The following is an 18,998-nucleotide window of genomic DNA, read 5'->3' on the forward strand; positions in this document are numbered from 1 at the left end:
ATGGTCAAATCCCAGCCGAGCTATAACTGTAGCTCGACTTACCTGTGCATGTAAACATACTGACTGACTGAAATAATTTGTTATAAAAAAAGACTGAAATGTTTTGACTAAAACTGACTAAGATAGCTTTAGTTTTCTTTTGACTAAAACTAGACTAAAATTACGAGACTTTTAGTTGACTAAAAACTTGACTAACAAAAATGATATTTGAATGATTAAATATGACAAAGACTAAAAAGGACATTTCGTCACAAGACTAAGACTAAGACTAAATTAAAAATAGGTGACAAAATTAACACTAGTGAGTTGTAAGTCAATGAACCCTCCACTGTCATTTTCAATTGAGAATAGTCTGGTGTCAACGAGGCTAGAACATTGTGGCTGTAGGTTACACTTTATTGCATTGGATTGAAGCAGCTTTTAGCTGAAAAAAACTGTATTTCATAAATTCTTTATTAAATTAGACAATATTTCTAATGTTGTGAAACAAGGCTTAGGTCGAATAGTTTCTCTTTTTATAGTTTCGATCATAAGTTTCTCTTCTATTAGATAAAAATGGTCCGGGCAGAGCTATTTAATTCCCTCACTAGTCAAGCTCTTTGCCATTATAAGCATTGAGCCTTGACATTATTTCTGTGTATCTTAGTTTATTGCATGCGTCTAGTAATGCTGCTTCATTTCAGTTCAGTTTCAAAATCTGGCTCTACACCTTCATTGGTTTAATCCACATCTCTGTGTTGTTTTAGTCCTTACATTAGTAGGCTACATTAGTCCATAGTGTGTGGACTCAGAATGCATCAGAATATGAAGGTTCCAACCTAGAAACCGCAAACGATCCAGCCAACGAGACCTCTGCTGAGTCAAAATCAGTCATACGCCGTTTTATTTCCTAATTTCCTCACTATCTTACTCAACCTCTTTCAAAAAACAGTGTTCATATTGGCAATTGGTTTAGTTAGTCTTAGTCTTTAGATGAAAATGTGTATTATTGTTTGTCGCATTTTTAGTTTTATCCCATTTTAATCAACAAAACGTTATTACATTTTAATCAATTTTTTGTCATTAATTTTAGTCAAAAGGTTTCCACTCTTTAAACATGAAATGCTATACATGAGTCATTTTCCTGGCATTGTAGGCTACATCATGAACTTATAATATGGACATGATAAGGGTACAATTATTTTATCATCATAAGAAATGTATGTTGTTATTCAACCTCAAAATATATTTAAATTATGACTTAGGTTCCGCTCCTTCATGTGATATGCGTGTGATATCTGCAGGACCAGTACAGTACTCTGTAAACAAATCAACAGAGAAGGAGGGGTGTGATGTGAATAAATTAAGGGTAAAACATAATCAAAGACTTTATGGAAGTATTTTAAATGTCACACACTCCAAATATTGTAAAACCAGTTTATTTGATTATAACAAATATTAAAGCATTCAAATGTGCAGATCAGTAACACATAACTTAGAATAAATAATTCATTTAACATATTTTCACAATTCATTATGTTATCTTTATTACACAGAAAGATCTGTGTAAATCAAGATGTCTTTACTCTAGTCTACTGAAATGTTATGGCAGCTCTTATTGGATTTATCAGATTTGGAGTCCGTCTCAGTGGCCAATTGTAGCAAATGAAAGAAGACCATATATAGATGGGTACATATCCCTATACTTCTCTCTAGAATTTCATGACAATAAATATGGATATCATTGTGTTGATTTTAAACAAGTAGGAGGTGTTTTATCTTTTGGAAAAAATTGTGCAGTTGTTCTTTGGACATGTTATTTTAATGTAAAAGTAGTTCTGAACAACATACTACCTGGAATGTCTTCCTCCCATTTTCAAGATAGTTTGGTTAACTTCTGATGCCACTCTTGGGATCAATTAGGCAGCAGGGTTGAGGAGAAAACCAATTTTTTTTTTGCAGGTTTGCATTAGACAACGGTTTTGTTATTTTTGGTAAAAACAACCAGTTCAAAAAAAGTCAAAGCTTGAACTGGTATTAACTGTCAACTTCAGAAGACAGGAACTCTGGAGATATCCTACTTTCTGACAATTACTATAAAAAGACCTTTAATTGCTGTGCAGCATTTTTACATCACCAACATTGGCACACAGACACAAAAACGAGAAGAATCCAGTCAGTCAGAAACTCACTCTCCATGCTAAGGCATGCATCTAAACCTGAAAACATTCCCTTTTATAAACTGTCTGTGGCAGGACACAGTGGTGTCACAAAGGCAATATGAAATGCAAGTCTCACAAAAACCTCCACATAACGAACTCCATTCCCTCTACAATCCTGCCAGAGGGTCATTTCTGGGTGCATGGGAGGAAACACCTGATGTCTCAACTGACATTCACATTCACTTTTCTATAAAAAGATTTGGCAGTGGGGAATTTTCCTAAGCCCCAAGGGAGCTCAGAGAACTAGAAGAAGACACTGTGTGGGCATTGCTGAGCTTACATTACGAGCCTACAAACATGGCCCAAAATGGCAAGTGGACAGTGAATGTAAGTGGGCATTTAGAGGGGTGGTGTTGTTATAGGGACAGGGACATCAGAGACAACATTACTGGGCCCAGCTTGGAAGCTACGTGAGGATCTTAGCCACCTGAGCCTTGACTTCGCCGTCAGGGTGAGAGAGTAACTGCGGGAGTCTATGATGCACCTGGGAGGAATCGTCCAGCAGCACACAGAAGAGTGAGTCCTGCTTCCAGCGCAGGGCCTCTGCAACCTGGGCCGAGGGTCTCCAGGCCCTGAGGTTTCCCATTAACGTCAAGAGACGGAGGAGCACAGAGACCTTGGTGCAGCAGTCAAACAGAAGAACCAATGAAGCTGGAGCCTGCCAACACATAAGGAGAAGATAAATAGATAGATGAATTCATAGAATAATTCATTCATCTATTCCAGTTTCATGACACATAATATTCTTGCGCTGACTAATGTTGGGGGCAATGTATGAAACATGACAGCATGGCATAATAGCATGTAAGTAATTACTTTGTAGAAGACATGAAAGAAAGCTTACAGGATTACAAGTTTTCTAAGAACAGACACAACATCCCTTATTACTCCGGCTGCAAGTTGTTTTAATAGCACAGATTCATTATTTCAACTGCTTCAAGTATGATCACTATCTCAGCACATATCGTATCCCTTAAACAACACGCACTGCTATGTGCTTTGAAATCTACTAATAGCTTTATCTATTTATAGACTAGAATTCCAGGACAGTCGTCACCAGTCTTTTACTGATATAGTATCAGATACAACACTGTATATTCAGAAGTGATTATGAGAAGAAGGACTTAATTTATTTTACTTTTTGATTTTTTTTACTTCTGAAGAAATAACCTAAAACACTTTTCCCATTTACCTGCAGCAATAAAATGAGCTGTTTTCACTATGGAGAAGAATTGAAAGAAAAGCTGAATAGCATGCTCAGGTAGTTGAAATAGGAACAGCACACTTTTGTTGTGTTCACTACCTCAAAATCTCAAACCACAGTATGCTAAGGGATTTTGCCTTCATGCCAAGTCGGTAACCTTTGATCTCTCAGTTCTTGGTTCACATTATTTTGTCAAATAAAGTTTATTGTCAAATGAAACAGCTGAACCATACATATAACTATTCTTCACACATGGTTTTACCTGTGCTTGGACAATGTCTTCAATCATATCTGGATTTGAGGACAAATTCACCAGGACCTTTAAAACCTGAACCTGTGGGAAAGAAGAAGAATGAGAGCAGAAGAAACTAAATAAAAAAATAGACAAGGCAACAACTACTAATATATTAAGGGTGCAGTCCACCATTCTAATCCCATACACATTTTGTTAAATTTAAAAACGCCCTCTAGCTGTCTGTTTAAACTAAAATAACTCCACTGTTTGTACACAGTCTTAGCTCAGTAAATGGGAAACAAACATAGTGGCTGTGGGGTATACTACGGAGATTGATTAGTGGGTTAGCGAGGTACGCTGAACTCAAAGCCAGGGTGTGACACGAAAGTGGCTCTGTTTTAGCGTCGCTGTATCACCATGGTGTCTTATGCGGTCAACCAAACCTGGTCTGGAGGAGGTTATCAGCCATCAGTTATCAGACTTTCGGGTTAGATCGGCACAACAAAACACGATTGGTGGACACAGGCCCTTAAAGCGCTAAGCGCAGCTTCCAAGTCCCTCCTTTGACAATGGCATCACTTTTGTGGGTATTCCCTTGACCTGGGAGACAGGGGTCTCTCCGGAGACAGAGGGTCTTTTGGGACAGATCTGATTCCTTGGCATGAATCCTGAAAATGTTCTTTATTCTTTTTGTTTCATTTGTAGGTGGATTTTTTAATATATTTTTTAGGTGTCCTCTACGAAGGAAGTGTTTTATGTTGCTTTTTGAGGAAGTTCTTTGTTCAATAAATCTTTTGTGTTCGTTTAGAAGAAATACAATAAGACGGAAATACATTTGTTCATCTTCCATATACGCCACCGCCTCTCCCTCACAGCTGTTGAAAAGATATACAGTTATTGCATAGGGTGTAGTTAACGTGAATTCCCTAAATTATAGAATAAAATACTTTTCCACAAAGCCAGTTGGACATTGCTTTTGCATTCTAAAATCACCATCACTTTATTGCAGTGTTGTCAGTCGAGTCCGAATCATGAGCTAAATTTAGAGATTCGTGACTTGACTTGGACTTAAGCACTGAATGACTCAAACTTGAACTCGGACTCGAGGCATAGTAACTTGACTACAACACTGCTCTATTGGGATTAATGGCAAACAATTATTTTTCAGACAATAATATGCAGAATCTTTTCACTTACGAATTTACACGATCAAATTTTTGCCAGCACACCTCCCTAGCCTTATTATGCGCAACTGTGTTGCCCCAAGCAGTGATCTGCTGCTTGAACCGAGTTTATTATTAGGCTATAACCTGTTCCTCTTGCGTGAAGTAAACCGCTCCAGATCGATCCATTTTGTGAAGGTGAGTAAAATGACGCGATAAACGGCATTTCTATGGGAACGCACATTGAATTTACTCGTAAGTGAGCTTCGTGGTACCGCGAGTTTCGTATTTGTCAATCCAGGTTATCCAAAGAAAGCTTGGGTATGTTCGGCGCGCTCCGTAGTATACCCCACTGGGGGGTATTCCAAGTACATGGTTTAGTGACAAACCTGGGTAAGTTAACTCAGAGTAAGTGATAAACCTCCTACAACAAGAGCCCTATGGCATTGCTTTGCCATACAGCTCTTCTAGTAGGAGGTTTACCCCTTACTCTGAGTTAACTTACCCAGGTTTGTCACTAAACCACGTACCTGGAATACCCGCCTGATCTACAAATAACTGATCCTAGACGATCATGAGCATGAGAGAGAGGACTCATGAGAAAGAGTCCCATTGGCTGTGGAGCTCAAATATCAACACTTTTTTGCTGAAACCAAATTGTGGACTGCAGCTTTAATGGCTGGTGCTTCCTATGGACAAATACCTGAAGGATTTCATTGCTCACTACTAGCAGAGACAGGAACAGGGTGACGGAGTTCCTCATCAGATGTTGGTGTTTGTCTGTGACTGACATATTGGTCAGCAACCTCAAGGCTGCAAGCTGCAAATCTGAATTGACTGGTGACATTTCTATCATCTCCAAAATCTGAGGAATGTACACCTACACAAAAAGATCAAATAAGCCAGGATTAAAACTTAACAAAAGAAAAAGACAGATGACATGAGAACCAGTGTAAAGGTAAACACAATAAAGGCTGCATGTGTTGTGCTGTACCTTCAGCTGTTCTTGATTTCTTATGTTCATACTCAGGTTGTTCAATGCGTTCAAAGTTTGTAGTCGAACATCTGCTGATGTGTCTGTAAGGGACCCCGCAATAATGTGAAGGCCTCCAAATTCACGGATGAAATCCTGGTAAAGAAAAGTTTTGTTAAATGAACATTGAGTAACAGTTTAGTGGGTCATTCCACGTCAATTCAACCAGGGCCCACACACTTAGGTCTCAAAAAATTCTGAAAAAATTACCAGGTGTACCCAGGAGAGACACTGTAAAATTACTTTTATGTAAGATCAAAGTTCACAAGCCCAAAGCACAAGAACTAAACCATGTAGGTGGCTCAAATTTTGCATGCTGGTACATCAGTAGGAATATGTTGTAGCAAAATTGTCACATTTGGACTGGATGATCCTGCATGGTCATAGCTGTCCCTCAAAGTTGATCAAAATTGTATTGGAGTTTTTGGCTGGGCTCTGTTTAGGCCTTCAGAAGATATTTGTACTCAACATAGGCTCTTGATTTATTTCCCTTACTGAGATAAGTAGAAACACTCACAAAAAGCAATGAACAGAAAATAAATCCCTTCAGGGTCTGAACAGCAGACCTCACAATTCCAAACACCTTGTGGGAATATACATAAATATTTTTTTTCTTTTTTCTCCATAATCGCTTCTTTTTAAAAACACCAATTTGACTTGTCTTGTGCAAATATTTATTTTCTATTTTCCATCCTGAACATGGGCAAAATGCACCATTGAGATCAATATGTTTTGATTACCAGTTACCATAGGTTATACAACCACAGGTGGCACTGTGGTAACTCCACACAAAACATATTGATCTCAGTGGTGCATTTTGCCCATGTTCAGGGTGGAAAATAAAAAAGAAAATGCATAAGACAAGTCAAATTGGTGTTTTTAAAAAGAAGGGATCATGGAGAGTGAAGGAAACAATATAATTGTTTTTTGTATATTCCCACAAGGTGTTAAGGCGCTCTGAAAATGAGAACCAAAATTATTTTTCAGACTTGTGAAGTCTGCTGTTCATACCCTGAAGGAATGTATGTTCTGTTAATTGTTTTTTGTGAGAGTGTTTCTACTTATCTCAATAAGGGAAATAAATCAAGACCCTATGTTGAGTACAAATATGTCTTCTGAAGGCCTAAACAGAGCCCAGCCAAAAACTCCAATAATTTTTTTTATCAACTTTGAGGGACAGCTATGACCATGCAGGATCATCCAGACCAAATGTGATGATTTTGATACCTACTATTCCTATTTATGTACCAGCATGCAAAATTTGAGCCTCCTACAGTTCTTGTGCTATGGGCTTGTGAACTTTGACAAAAAAAAGAGGCTGAACAAAATCAACACCCCCCTCCCCCTGTAAAACTGGCTGTATCTTAGAAAGTATTGATCTTACATAAAAGTAATTTTACAGTGTGTCTCCTGGATAACATAGGTACACCTGGTAATTTTTTCAGAATTTTTTGAGACCTAAGTGCGTGGGCCCTGGTTTAATTGACGTGGAATGATGACCCTGTAGGGAATACACAGTGACAGATTGTTAGTGTCCCTACCTGATTCACTGTGAAAGCAGCACTGTTCCCCAGTGTAACAAGTACTTGAGACCTCTCTGAAGTGGTAGGACTGCTCTGCAGAAGGGAGAGGAGCATCCCTATGTGCCGTGGCTCCAAACAGTTTGGGGACTTCTTTAGAATGTCTGCTATTAAAGGGGCAAAGACTACAACGAATCGTAAACACACATCGTAAGTAGATGCTATCCTAGCTAGTTGAGTGAGCAATATTGCACATTTTCATTGGCTTATATAAAAACAGCATAGGCTGTATAAGATGAAGAACAGCATAACGGTGACAGTGACATTAACGTTAGGTCAGAAGAACCTTGAAGATGCTATAACGTTAGGTGACTGGCTAAGATCAATCAGACTGAAACAGCTAGTAAATGTCTTCTTAGCAAAGTTAACTAGTAATTCATTCAAAATAAACTCACAGAACAAAGTCACAATTGGCCTCTACTGATAGCACGTGTACATAGACAGTTGGTCTACTCTAGCCTAGTTATTAAATACCGTTCTATTTACCAAAGCTAGCAAAAATAGGTTGCTAGCCAGCTAAAGGTTACTAGCCTGTCAACAATTTATTCTTACTTGATGCCTCAGCGGTGACCTGAGAAGGACTTTTGCGTACTCCAACCACATCGAATCCCGACACTTTGGCCATTAAACTCCCCGGTTCGAGAATTACATCTCCCGAAGCTCTGATATCTTGACCGCTTCTTTCTAGTGATTTCGTTCTGTTTTTCTTCTCGGCATTTCCTCCAATACCGCGGACAAGTTTGTATAACCCATAAGAGGCACCTGCGCCAGCAAGTATCCCCAGTACTGCTTTCATATTACCCAATTTGGGTATAACATTTCCATCTCCCATTTTGACAATCGTCTTCTAAACATGAAGATAATGCTCACTAAACCTCGTCAGAATTAAAATCATTCCCCCATGCTGTCTGCCATCCTCCGCGTCAGGCCAACCAAAATCTTTCCATGGGATTGCCGACACTGCCTCGCAGTCGTAAAAGCTTCTGCAGAGAGACATACACTTATGTTTTATGTCGACTAATAGTATAATTACAAGCATAATAGGAACTAATGCACTCTTTGAATAGATTATTTGAGGAAGTTATCAATGCAACGGGTTCTTCCCAGGACAACTAATATTAGGCCTAATTTCCAAACCCGTTTTTGTTACTTAGTAACATGTAGAACTACGTTAACAAGCTTGTGTTGTGTTTAGACCAGACCACCAGACCATAGACTGTAAAAAAATAGTTTAGACCTGAGAGGATTGAAGCTGTTAGTAAGGGTATTTTCAGACTCTGGCCTGATTGTCTGGAAAAGGATATATCCCGTTAATTTGACGATTTTGACAGGCGCAGCCTATTTCTGACAATAGGGTCTGGCCTAGCCTATTAAAGAAAATTTGAGCGCAGTATGGCATCACTGGAAAATGCAGACCCATCGCTGAAAGAATACATTTTGAAGAATTCTCTTCCTCAAATTTTTCAGGTAACGTTAGGGCTAACATTAGTAATACAACCTCTCAACCACAGGGAAGAATTAATGAAGTTTTAGTTAATGATTAAATTAATGCCATCATACTGTTTTTTTTTCTTTTCAAGTCTCTTTTAGCTGGCCTGTGCACCTCGTGTCCTGACAATCCCCTGCATTATATTGAGGAGAAGCTTTTAGCAATCCAGGGGAGCAGAGAAATTGATATTGTGTGGTGGGTGACATTAAATGCCTAAATGAAACTTTTCATGCGTCCCAGACAAAGTGTCCTGCATAGCCTACAAAAGGTTATCGTAGTTGTTGAAACCAAAGAGAGCTTTGGTTGAAACTACTGAAATTGTGACCCTATAATAACACTAAAGTGGATGATACACGGAGCAACTTTTTGAGCAATGTTGCTAAGCAACCAACCATATGCTGATTGGATGATCATGAACATTTTAAAGTGGACTAAACCTACTCTCCAGAATAGAATGTTGTTCAATGTGAATGTACCAGAACAACAATATTTAGGGAACATTACTCTGCAACATTGCTCAAAAAGGTGCCCCATGTATCAGCTTAAGATCATAATCAGCTTCTTTTGATACAGGGATGTGGAGGATGACCTTTACCCATCTGATCAAACTTTGGTGCATGACATGATAGGTCTATGTATTTCTGAGAACTCAGATGACGACATTACGGTAACCTACACAATGCCAATCTTAGTGTTTATTTTTGCAATGGATAATTTTGCCCAAAGAGATATCATTGACATCTGTATACTAATGCTAATTCGGTTCTGTAGAAGTCATCATTTTTTGAAGAGGCATTACACTGTTACCGGAGGAGTCTCATGAAGATGGGCTTCATGTAAGTAAGCTTTTAATTAAAATGAAATCGGTACCCTTTGCACAATTTAGGTGTCCCTGTAGTTGTGAACTTTAGATTGTTGGGACCAGTTGGGACTAGTTTTGAGTTGCTTACTATCACACCACTGTACCCCAAAGGCTTCTGATAATACTGCCTGTAAATGTATGTCTGCCTGTGTAAATAGAGTATTTACTCAACAGTCATATTAATTAACTTACACATGGAAGACATTATTTAGGCTTACCACTGATTTCCCCTGAGCACTGGTCTTTATTCTAGTTAGTTACTTTAGAATTTGATCCAGTGGGATCAGTTTCATTAAATGAATGCCTGAGTTCAGTGTTACAGCTTGAGGGCAGAGTCTTTTGTTTAACCTCGAGCTTGTAGTGGTTTGTCCGTAGTTCCTCATGAATTAATAAAGCATCACTTGTGGGTAGGGCCTGGAAAAGGTATACTCTGATAAGACGAATAGAAGCTGTCATTCTACGTCGGAACATGGATACTGCTAAGAGCCACCATGCAAGGAACGTCCTGCATTACACTTTCAGAATATGGATGAAGTGGGTCCAGAGTAAGAAGAAGAGAAAGAGCGGTATGTGGTTTTCATTTGTTTAATGCTCCAGAAATTAGTTTTCAAATATCCAAGTGCCTGAAGAGAGAGTTGACTATAATTCTGTATGATTCTTACATGCAATAAGGATATCAATAGGGTTTAGGGCAGGGCTCTACACTAACAAAAAATTTCAGGAGCACTTGTGCGCCCAAGTTAAAAAATTTAGGAGCACAGACAAAAATTTGGGAGCACAGTCAGTTCTGTACTTAACTTACACATAATCTAACATTATACTGCAGCTAACAGTTAAACATGCCAGTGCACCAATTGCGAATATTAAGAATGACTGACAACATTTAGGCTACAGGAAACAGGATTTTAAAGATCAGTGCCTACTTTATTTTCAGTCTGTTCTATTTTCCTACATTTTGTTAATGTAAAATAATATAATACATTGCCATACTTGCATTTAGCCTGTATATCAAGTATCCTGCCAAATGTTGGCTAATTTATTTATTTGTGAATCCATCTATAGCTAATCCAAATATGCCCATGGTGACCTATCTGACTGCATACTGCCTAATAAGACTACTACTACTAAAACAGTCCATTTTCTGTTCCACAAAACCCAACATAGGCTAATCAAGGATATATGTTTTATACTTTTAGTTTTTATTTGAAATATCTGCATTGATGGGGGCAGTAGGCAAACGTTAGGCCTACTTTCGTTTTGCACTTCAGCTTGTATTCGGTGTAAACAAACATACATGCGTGGAAGCCTGGAGTTGTCAGTAGCGTTCGATCTTTGAATAAAATGGGAGTATTACGGGAGGGTACTTTTGTGCCGGTTCGTTCGCTACAGCTATATTTTGCATATTGCAGCCAATACGTCAACTGGGCTAAAAGGCATGTTAGGTTACCTTTCCTTCTCTCACTGCATTCTCAGAATCTCATCCTGTTCCAATTATATCCAATGAATTCGGTGGATAGAAGAACTAATTTCTTCAATCTTTGCATTTTGGCTGGCTAGTCTAACTTTCCCCTTTTTCTGCGCGCTCTTGGATTTGATAGAAGCGACTACTAGCGAGTCACAACGCGAAACTGCTAACGTTGATGGGAGGTGTAGTTTTTATGCTGCATTCGCGACGTGATTCTATGGCTTGCACCAGTAATGTTTCTCGATGTTGCGGTGTATTTTGTAGACAAACATTGACATGGTTAGAAGTCATTCGCACCAGTGCGCCTAAATATTTTTTGCACTCGCACGGCCTCATTTTTACTCGCATGTGCGAGTGAAATGGGCGCACTGTAGAGCCCTGGTTTAGGGAGTTAATTGATAGGGAGTATTTTGATCCACAGACATTAACAAAGTGTAATTTTGTTTTCTGTAAATTATATTTATCTCTTTGAAATTATAGCAATGATGCTGTTCATCTTCTGCACTTGATGTATTACACAGTTCTACTATCTTTTTTTATTCAGATGCTATTAAAAAACTCCAAAAAGTGCATAAACTACTGCAGTGTAGAAACATTTTTTTTGCCTGGCGGTATGTGGTGCAGGACTCAAAGAGAACACAACAGTACATTGAGGTACCCTTTGCTCATAGATATTTTCAGAGTTGAAAGAATGGTGTATTTATTACTTATTGTTAAGAGTTATAGATCCTAACCTACTTCTTTTGTAAGGGCAGAGGTGGGAAAATAGCCTACTGGAGAAGTCTAACCAAGAGGTGGACAGCATTAATAACGACATTATTTCTGCGCTGCCGAGTAAATTGTCTTTGAAGGTATAGCATGGCTTTTAGTCAGTATCGTTGCAGGAGTTTTAATTGAATCATACTTCCATTGAGATAATTTGATAAAAACTTCACTGTCAGCATGTACTTAAGTAATAATAGTGAAGATATACAGTTGTTCTTATTACACTGGAATTGTTGGGTGTTTTAAAATAGTCATTTAAAAAAAAAAATTCTCATTTTGAACAAGGCTGGATGTGTTTGATCTTAGATCTTTCAGTATTTAGAATCCGGAGACCTGATAAGGTGTGCTAAGGTGTGCGACACATGGATGGCCATAACTCAAACCTGCAGTCTCTGGAACAAGGTGAGAGAGGCTGTAGACTTTTATTTTACAACACTGGTATTTAGCAAATATATTTTATTGTACTCCTTTAGCGTTATATACATATACAGTATGTATGTATATATGTTTATGTAGTCTTCTCTCGTAAGATAAATTTTTCAGTAGAAAAGCACTGGATTCAAAGCTGTGATATAGAAAAGATACTGAAGAAGTATCGTCCTTTTGTGGTCCACTTGAATCTACGCGGTTGTATGTCTCTGATGTGGCCCGCATTTAGATGTATAAGTGAGTATTTCTCTCAATGTTTATTAAAATAAAATAAGAAAACACTATCAAGAGGAAGAGCTGCATTGTAATTCTGTTTCATTTTAATCCATTAGGTGAATGCCGGAATCTTCAGGAACTCAATCTGAGTGAATGCACCAACATAGATGTCAGTAGTACCTCAGACTTAAATTTGTACTTCAGTGTGAGTTAAAAACAAAACTGCAGAAACCAAATACCTTTTGCCCTTTTTTTTCAGGATGAGACAGTTCGAATAATATCTGAGAGCTGTCAGTCCCTACTCTACCTGAATCTTTCCCACACCTATGTGACAAATGGAACTCTGAAAGTGCTTTCAAGGTAACGTCTATATCAGATTAGTTGGTTCAGAGCAGTGTTATTCTAATATTTCTTCAGTTTCAAAAGTATGTCCTTCTGTTTTCTTCTCTATACCCTCCTGTCTTCCTCACAACATATTGCAGGTCCTGTATGAATCTGCAGTACTTGAGTCTGGCCCACTGTAGAAGGTTCACAGATAAAGGGCTGCAGTTTTTGGCTACAGAGAAAGGCTGCCATGGGCTTGTTTACATAGATCTTTCTGGCTGCACTCAGGTTAGTGTAGAGACACAACATATAATACCTGTTTTCACAACAGATATCGCTCGCAAGTCAAAATCTAACCCCTCATTCTGCTGTTGTAGATAACAGTGGATGGGTTCAGATCCATTGCAGATGGATGCAGTGTGCTGCAGCACATTGTATTTGACAACATGCCTACATTTACAGATAGGTGCTTACAGGTAGGTATTTTAAGGATGTGAGTATTAAGGCTGTTTTCAATAGGGGTTTTAAAATGTGTTTTTGTGGCATGAAAGTGTAAATGAGGTTAAAAAAGTAAACACAAACACGAACAAACAATGATTTGGAGGTTTTGAACAATGTGAGTTAAATTGTTATTATGCAAAAATGCCCTCAATCTCTGTTTTAAATTAGTTTATACTTGTAGGGAGGTTTTGTTTGGATAGACTGCATTGCACACATTAATCTGTAATGATGTCTTTACAGGTGCTGACTGCTAAATGCCACTCTCTAGTTACAATATCCCTCCTGGGGTCCTCTCATCTCACTGACACTGCATTCAAAACCATTGCTGAAGCAGCTTCTCTCATAAAACTACAAATAGAAGGTCATTGTACAAATCAGTGTAGTATGCAGGTTTTAGACCAAAAATGTTTTCTGTGATTGCTCTGTCTGTATTGTACCATGTAAAAAAAAGCCATGTCAAAAATACAATTACAGATGCTGAGATCAGATTAGCTAGTTTCACTCGTAATATATAAATTAGTATAACACATTATTATACATACACACCATATGCATACAGAAATATGCTCTTTTTTTAACATGCAATGGTTGTTTAGCTAAAAATGAATGCGTTCATTCTATGCAGGCAACGAGCATATTACAGACATCGGCTGGAAGGCTGTTTGCAAGAGTTCTCCCAACCTAAGTCATCTACATGCTGCTGACTGTCCAAAGATGACTGATGCCAGTCTGAAATACATAGCATCCCTGAAGAATATTAGTTACCTTGACATCTCAGATTGTGTAAGGTAGGACACATTTGCCCTCACAGAAGCAGCCCTTTTGTGTACAGGCAGACTGTTGAAGGACATGGGGAATGTTGACCTGTTGTTCTTTTTCTACTTTGTCATTTAGGGTCAGTGATGTTGGCCTGCGTTGCTTCATTGACAGTCCATCTGTTGCCAAGCTCAAAGAGTTCAATCTCAGCAACTGCCGTGTCAGTGACATTGTGGTCGTCAGAATTGTACAGAGGTGCAGTGTGTGTGAGCATTGCCACACATATCCATCTATACACATTCCATATAAATAATGTAAACGTTGTAGCCTGGCTAAGGCAGCATGGGAAAACCCAGGCTATAAACGTTGTGTTTTATCTCGTCTTCACAGATGCAGCATGCTCACTACCCTGAATCTGGCGTACTGTGAATCCCTAACAGACGTGGGCATTGAGTTCCTGAGTAACTCCCGCTGTCTTGTCTGTTTGGACATGACTGGCTGTCATATGCAGGACAAAGTAAGCTGCCTTTTGTGACTTCATTGTAGAAACAATAGCATCTCTGTCATACCTAATACATTTATTCATGGTTATGGTTATGGTATTTTGCAGATGCTTCTTTTCCCAACGCGACTTACAGTATATGAACATTACATTAGTTAAAAATAAGATAGATAGATAGATGATAGATAGATAGATACTTTATTGATCCCCAAGGTGAAATTCAAGGGTCTCAGTAGCATACAGACATCACACACAACATGCACTTACAGCAGAAATGGTAAACATAAGTTAAGTATAAACATATAACTAAACTCCACTGTACAACAAAGACAGTAGAAGATAAGAAAGATAAGAAAACTAACAAAACTAAATATTAAATACACTATATAAATTAAATTAAGAAAGTCCAATGTGCTTGAGGGTGATCAAGCATAAGACGCTTGTAGTGACAGGGCCGGGACTGGTAGGGTGCTAAAGGGAGTGAGTGTCATGGTGAAGGTGCAAACAGTAGTCCAACCATAGTCCTTAGTTATGTGTGCCTGGCAAGGTGCTCAAGAGAGTGAGTGTCATGGTGAAGGTGCAAAAAGTAGTCCAACATTAGTCCAACAGTGCAACAGTGCAAGAGTAAGGTCTAGAGACCAGCATAAATAATATGGACAAATATGAGAGTAAAGTATAATGTAGACAAGGTAAAATAAAAAACTATTTCAGTGCAAGAACAAGTTGAGGTAATAGGGTTATAGCCATTCATTCATTCAGTATTGTAGCAGAAGCCTGACCGCAGCCATTGATCATGTGTGCTAATATAGCATGAAAAACAGTGTAGCAGTAAAACATTAGGCTGTATACATTAGTAAAACAGTAGTAAAACAGTAGTAAGGAGTAATGGGCAGTCAGTACTCAAAACATGGACATGGAGAGGGTGGAGAGGCAGACAGACTAAGCAGAGAAGTCTATCTCTCCTCTTCCCTTTAGTGAGGCCTAGGAACAAATGACTTCCTCAGCCTTTCAGTTGTGCATGGCAGTGAGTGAAGTCTCCAGCTGATCAAGCTCTTTTGGTTTTTGATAGTGCTGTAGAGCAGATGACATTCATTGTCCAAGATGTTGATCAGTTTGTTTAGGGTCCTTTTGTCAGAAATTGAAGTGAATTGAAGTGCACTCCAGTTCAGCTCCCACTACAGAGCCAGCCTTCCTTACCAGCCTGTCAAGTCGCAAGCATCCTTCTTCTTTGTGCTTCCTCCCCAGCATACCACTGCATAGAAGAGGGCGCTGGCCACAACAGACTGATAGAACATCCTGAGGAGCTTGCTGCACACATTGAAGGACCGCAGCCTCCTCAGGAAGTACAGCCTGCTCTGTACATTCTTGTAGAGTGCATCAGTGTTGGCTGACCAGTCCAGTTTATTGTCCAGGTGGAGACCCAGATACTTGTAGGTGCTTACCACCTCCACATTGACCCCATCAATGGAGACTGGTAGCAGAGCGGGCTTAGACCTGCGGAAATCCACCACCATCTCCTTGGTCTTTGAAGTGTTTAGTTGAAGGTGATTGAGTTTGCACCACTGCACAAAGTCCTCCACCAGGCTCCTGTACTCCTCCTCTTGCTCGTCTCTGATACACCCCACAATTGCAGTATCATCAGAAAACTTCTGCATGTGGCATGACTCGGTGTTGTAGCAGAAGTCAGATGTGTACAGGGTGAACAGGACTGGAGAGCACAGTTCCCTGTGGCGCCCGGTGCTGCTGATCACAGTGTCAGAGAGGCAGTTCTTCAGTCTGACGAACTGTGGTCGCTCAGTCAGGTAATCTGTAATCCAGGTTACCAGGTGAGCGTCCACACCCATCTGCAAGAGCTTGTCTCCCAATCTGAGGGGTTGGATGGTGTTAAAAGCACTTTTCCCCTTGTCTAGGTGAGAATGTGTCCTGTGTAAAAGATAAGTGATGGCATCGTCCACGCCCACTTTCTCCTGGTATGCAAACTGTAACGGGTCTAGTGCATGGCATACCTGGGGTCTGAGCATACCTAAAACCAGTTGCTCCATTGTTTTCATCACATGTGATGTTAGAGCGACAGGCCTGAAGTCATTAAGCTCGCTGGGGTGTGGTTTCTTGGGGACGGGGGTGAGACATGATGTCTTCCTCAGTGTTGGAACTTGTCCGAGACGTAGACTCCAGTTGAAGATGTGTTTCTGTGGCTCCCCCAGTTCAGCAGCACAGGCCTTGAGCAGCTTTGGACACAGTCTGTCAGGCCCGGCTGCCTTACAAGGATGGAGTTTTTTAAAAAGATTACTTACTTGATCAGCTGTAATGATGGAGGGGATGAGGGGAGTGAAGGGTGAGGAGGAGGAGGGGTGCTTCTGTGAGGGTTGTCATGTGGCTAGAGACTGATGGCCGTTGGCTGAAGCCATTGTTGCCGCACTACTCGTGGTCACCATGTGGGGGAGAGGTGCGATAGCCTGATCAGCAGTGATGATGGAGGGGGGGAGGGGAGGGGGGCAGCATCTGGGGTCTGTGTGTCTGATGGCTGTTGACTGAGGTCGTTGTCACCTCGTTGTTCGTGGTCGCCATGTGGGGGAGGGGTGCACTGGTAATGAGGTGGGGTGGGGGATGGGCAATCGAACCTGTTGTAAAAGTGGTTCAGCTGGTTCGCCCTGTCCAGGTCTCCCTCCACAGAGCTGCTGCTCTTCTTAAGGCCAGTGATAGATTTCATACAGTCCCACACCTCCTTCATGTTGTTATCTTGCAGCTTCTGTTCCATCTTCCTTCTGTAGTCCTCCTTAGCCTCTTTCAGTTTAATCTTGAGTTCCCCCTGTACTCGCCTCAGCTCTGCCATGTCCCCCTCCTTAAACGCCATCTTTTTTCCTATTGAGAAGGGTCTTGACATTACTGGTTATCCAAGGCTTGTTATTTGGATAGCAGCATACAGTCCTTGTGGGAACAACAATGTCCATACAGAAGTTCAGATAGTCAGTAGTGCAATGTGTGATAATATGTGATAATATGGAAAATGGAAAAAATGAAATGGGGGAAAAAGCATAATAGTAATAATAACAACAATATCAAAATCGTCAATGAAATGACATACATGGTATATTGTACTATCAATACATTTGTATCTATAGCTATTTAAATCTGTTGTCTTCCAGGGACTGACTGCAATAGGACAAATTCAATGTTTAAAGAAGCTCAGTATATCTGAATGTCTTTGGATAACCGATATTGGCATTGAGGTAATTTTAATTCATTTAAAATCTGATGCCCATTATTCAATCAATTTATCTTGTTGGATTTAGGTAGTGTTATAAAGAAATCTGTAAGAGCTGAGCTTATGGTCTGTCTCTTCCCTGACACCCTGTCAGATGTTCTGTCGGCGAGCCAAGCTTCTGGAGGACTTCGACATATCTCACTGTGTGTCGCTGTCGGACCTGTCCATCAAAGCGCTCTCCTTCTACTGCAGAGCCCTGTCACGACTTATCATGGCAGGCTGCCCCAAAGTACGCCTGGTCTGAATGCAGTGAGAGTTGTAGTGCTAATTCATTGTCTGTGTCTGTGATCGCTTCATGATGGGGTGAAACTTGTCTGTGAAACCAGATGACAGACGTGTCCATGCAGTACCTGACTGGCTCTGGACCCCACCTGAGAGAGCTGGACATCAGCGGTTGTGTTCTCCTCACTGACCGGGCCTGTCGCATCCTGCTCAAGGGCTGCCAAACCATCCACTCCCTCACCATGCTCTACTGTAGGGGAATCTCCAAGTAAGTCACCATGAGTGTCCACCACATCCAGTCCTCCACCGAAATCTTTACAATTATTATTCCGGGTTCTGTTTTGGACGTGATTGGTCCACCTACATTTGCTCTGTAGTCATGTTCTTCCGTGTATTTCTGGACTCTTTCTAGATTTCTCTTCTCTGTGCAGTACTTCTTAACATGGTGGTGATCTTACAGGCAGGCAGCGTTGCGCCTTCAGCCTCGCCTCAAGCACTGGGAACATAGCAGAGATGACGCTCCTTACTGGTATGGCTATGATGACCTGGACCACCTGATGCAGCTAAGCAGCAAGCCAGAGAAGCAGGACATTCCATCGGAATATGACAACAGCCGTCGCCATAGCAGCACTCTGCCCACATGACTGCCCAACACAGATGTGCTCTGGAGAAGAGTATTAGCCAAGGACATATCATGATGTGGGCTAGATTCCACGTGTGTGCCAGGAACAATCCAGGAACAATCATCTCAACACTGCATAATGAATTCTGTAAGACTCAGGATTC

The 18,998-nt window shown here is 40.2% G+C and overlaps 2 protein-coding genes across 7 annotated transcripts; one reads left to right on the forward strand and one right to left on the reverse strand.

Moving 5' to 3' along the window:
- Positions 1-1,402: 1,402 nt before the first annotated feature.
- On the reverse strand, positions 1,403-8,494 carry armc10 (armadillo repeat containing 10). 3 transcript variants are annotated; one of them, XM_048256530.1, is made up of 6 exons: positions 7,969-8,494; positions 7,378-7,520; positions 5,798-5,932; positions 5,507-5,683; positions 3,668-3,739; positions 1,403-2,859 (listed from the first exon to the last, which is right to left on the reverse strand). In XM_048256530.1, the coding sequence occupies exons 1-6, from the start codon at positions 8,246-8,248 to the stop codon at positions 2,608-2,610; spliced, it is 1,059 nt and encodes a 352-aa protein (XP_048112487.1). In that variant the 5' UTR covers positions 8,249-8,494; the 3' UTR covers positions 1,403-2,607. The 3 variants fall into 3 exon arrangements, with proteins under 3 accessions (XP_048112487.1, XP_048112486.1, XP_048112484.1); XM_048256529.1 differs by having other exon boundaries at positions 7,378-7,523; XM_048256527.1 differs by having other exon boundaries at positions 7,378-7,541; positions 7,969-8,491.
- fbxl13 (F-box and leucine-rich repeat protein 13) lies at positions 7,501-18,895 on the forward strand. 4 transcript variants are annotated; one of them, XM_048256524.1, is made up of 21 exons: positions 7,501-7,566; positions 8,997-9,100; positions 9,479-9,572; positions 9,677-9,741; positions 10,179-10,333; positions 11,777-11,886; positions 11,988-12,083; positions 12,304-12,399; positions 12,528-12,663; positions 12,759-12,811; positions 12,902-13,002; positions 13,125-13,254; positions 13,344-13,442; positions 13,708-13,828; positions 14,093-14,255; positions 14,362-14,478; positions 14,614-14,740; positions 17,872-17,955; positions 18,085-18,219; positions 18,317-18,480; positions 18,673-18,895. In XM_048256524.1, exons 3-21 carry the CDS (start codon positions 9,528-9,530, stop codon positions 18,854-18,856), a joined length of 2,181 nt encoding a protein of 726 aa, XP_048112481.1. In that variant the 5' UTR covers positions 7,501-7,566; positions 8,997-9,100; positions 9,479-9,527; the 3' UTR covers positions 18,857-18,895. The 4 variants fall into 4 exon arrangements, with proteins under 4 accessions (XP_048112481.1, XP_048112478.1, XP_048112479.1 ...); XM_048256521.1 differs by lacking the exon at positions 7,501-7,566 and adding an exon at positions 8,618-8,883; XM_048256522.1 differs by lacking the exon at positions 7,501-7,566 and adding an exon at positions 8,618-8,883 and having other exon boundaries at positions 18,625-18,712.
- Positions 18,896-18,998: the final 103 nt, after the last annotated feature.

The sequence above is a fragment of the Alosa alosa genome, chromosome 11 (genome assembly GCF_017589495.1).
Source record: "Alosa alosa isolate M-15738 ecotype Scorff River chromosome 11, AALO_Geno_1.1, whole genome shotgun sequence".
Taxonomy (NCBI): Eukaryota; Metazoa; Chordata; class Actinopteri; order Clupeiformes; family Clupeidae; genus Alosa; species Alosa alosa.

Excerpts from the sequence above, each read along its gene's own strand:
- armc10 (XM_048256527.1), bottom strand. The coding sequence starts at position 8,248 with ATGGGAGATGGAAATGTTATACCCAAATTGGGTAATATGAAAGCAGTA. Across the intron at positions 3,740-5,506 it reads TGAGCAATGAAATCCTTCAG|GTTCAGGTTTTAAAGGTCCT; the intron begins GTATTTGTCCAT and ends TCTTTCCCACAG. Across the intron at positions 2,860-3,667 it reads AAGACATTGTCCAAGCACAG|GCTCCAGCTTCATTGGTTCT; the intron begins GTAAAACCATGT and ends ATGTGTTGGCAG.
- fbxl13 (XM_048256521.1), top strand. The coding sequence starts at position 8,809 with ATGGCATCACTGGAAAATGCAGACCCATCGCTGAAAGAATACATTTTG. Across the intron at positions 13,443-13,707 it reads TTACAGATAGGTGCTTACAG|GTGCTGACTGCTAAATGCCA; the intron begins GTAGGTATTTTA and ends ATGTCTTTACAG. Across the intron at positions 18,481-18,672 it reads TACTGTAGGGGAATCTCCAA|GCAGGCAGCGTTGCGCCTTC; the intron begins GTAAGTCACCAT and ends GTGATCTTACAG.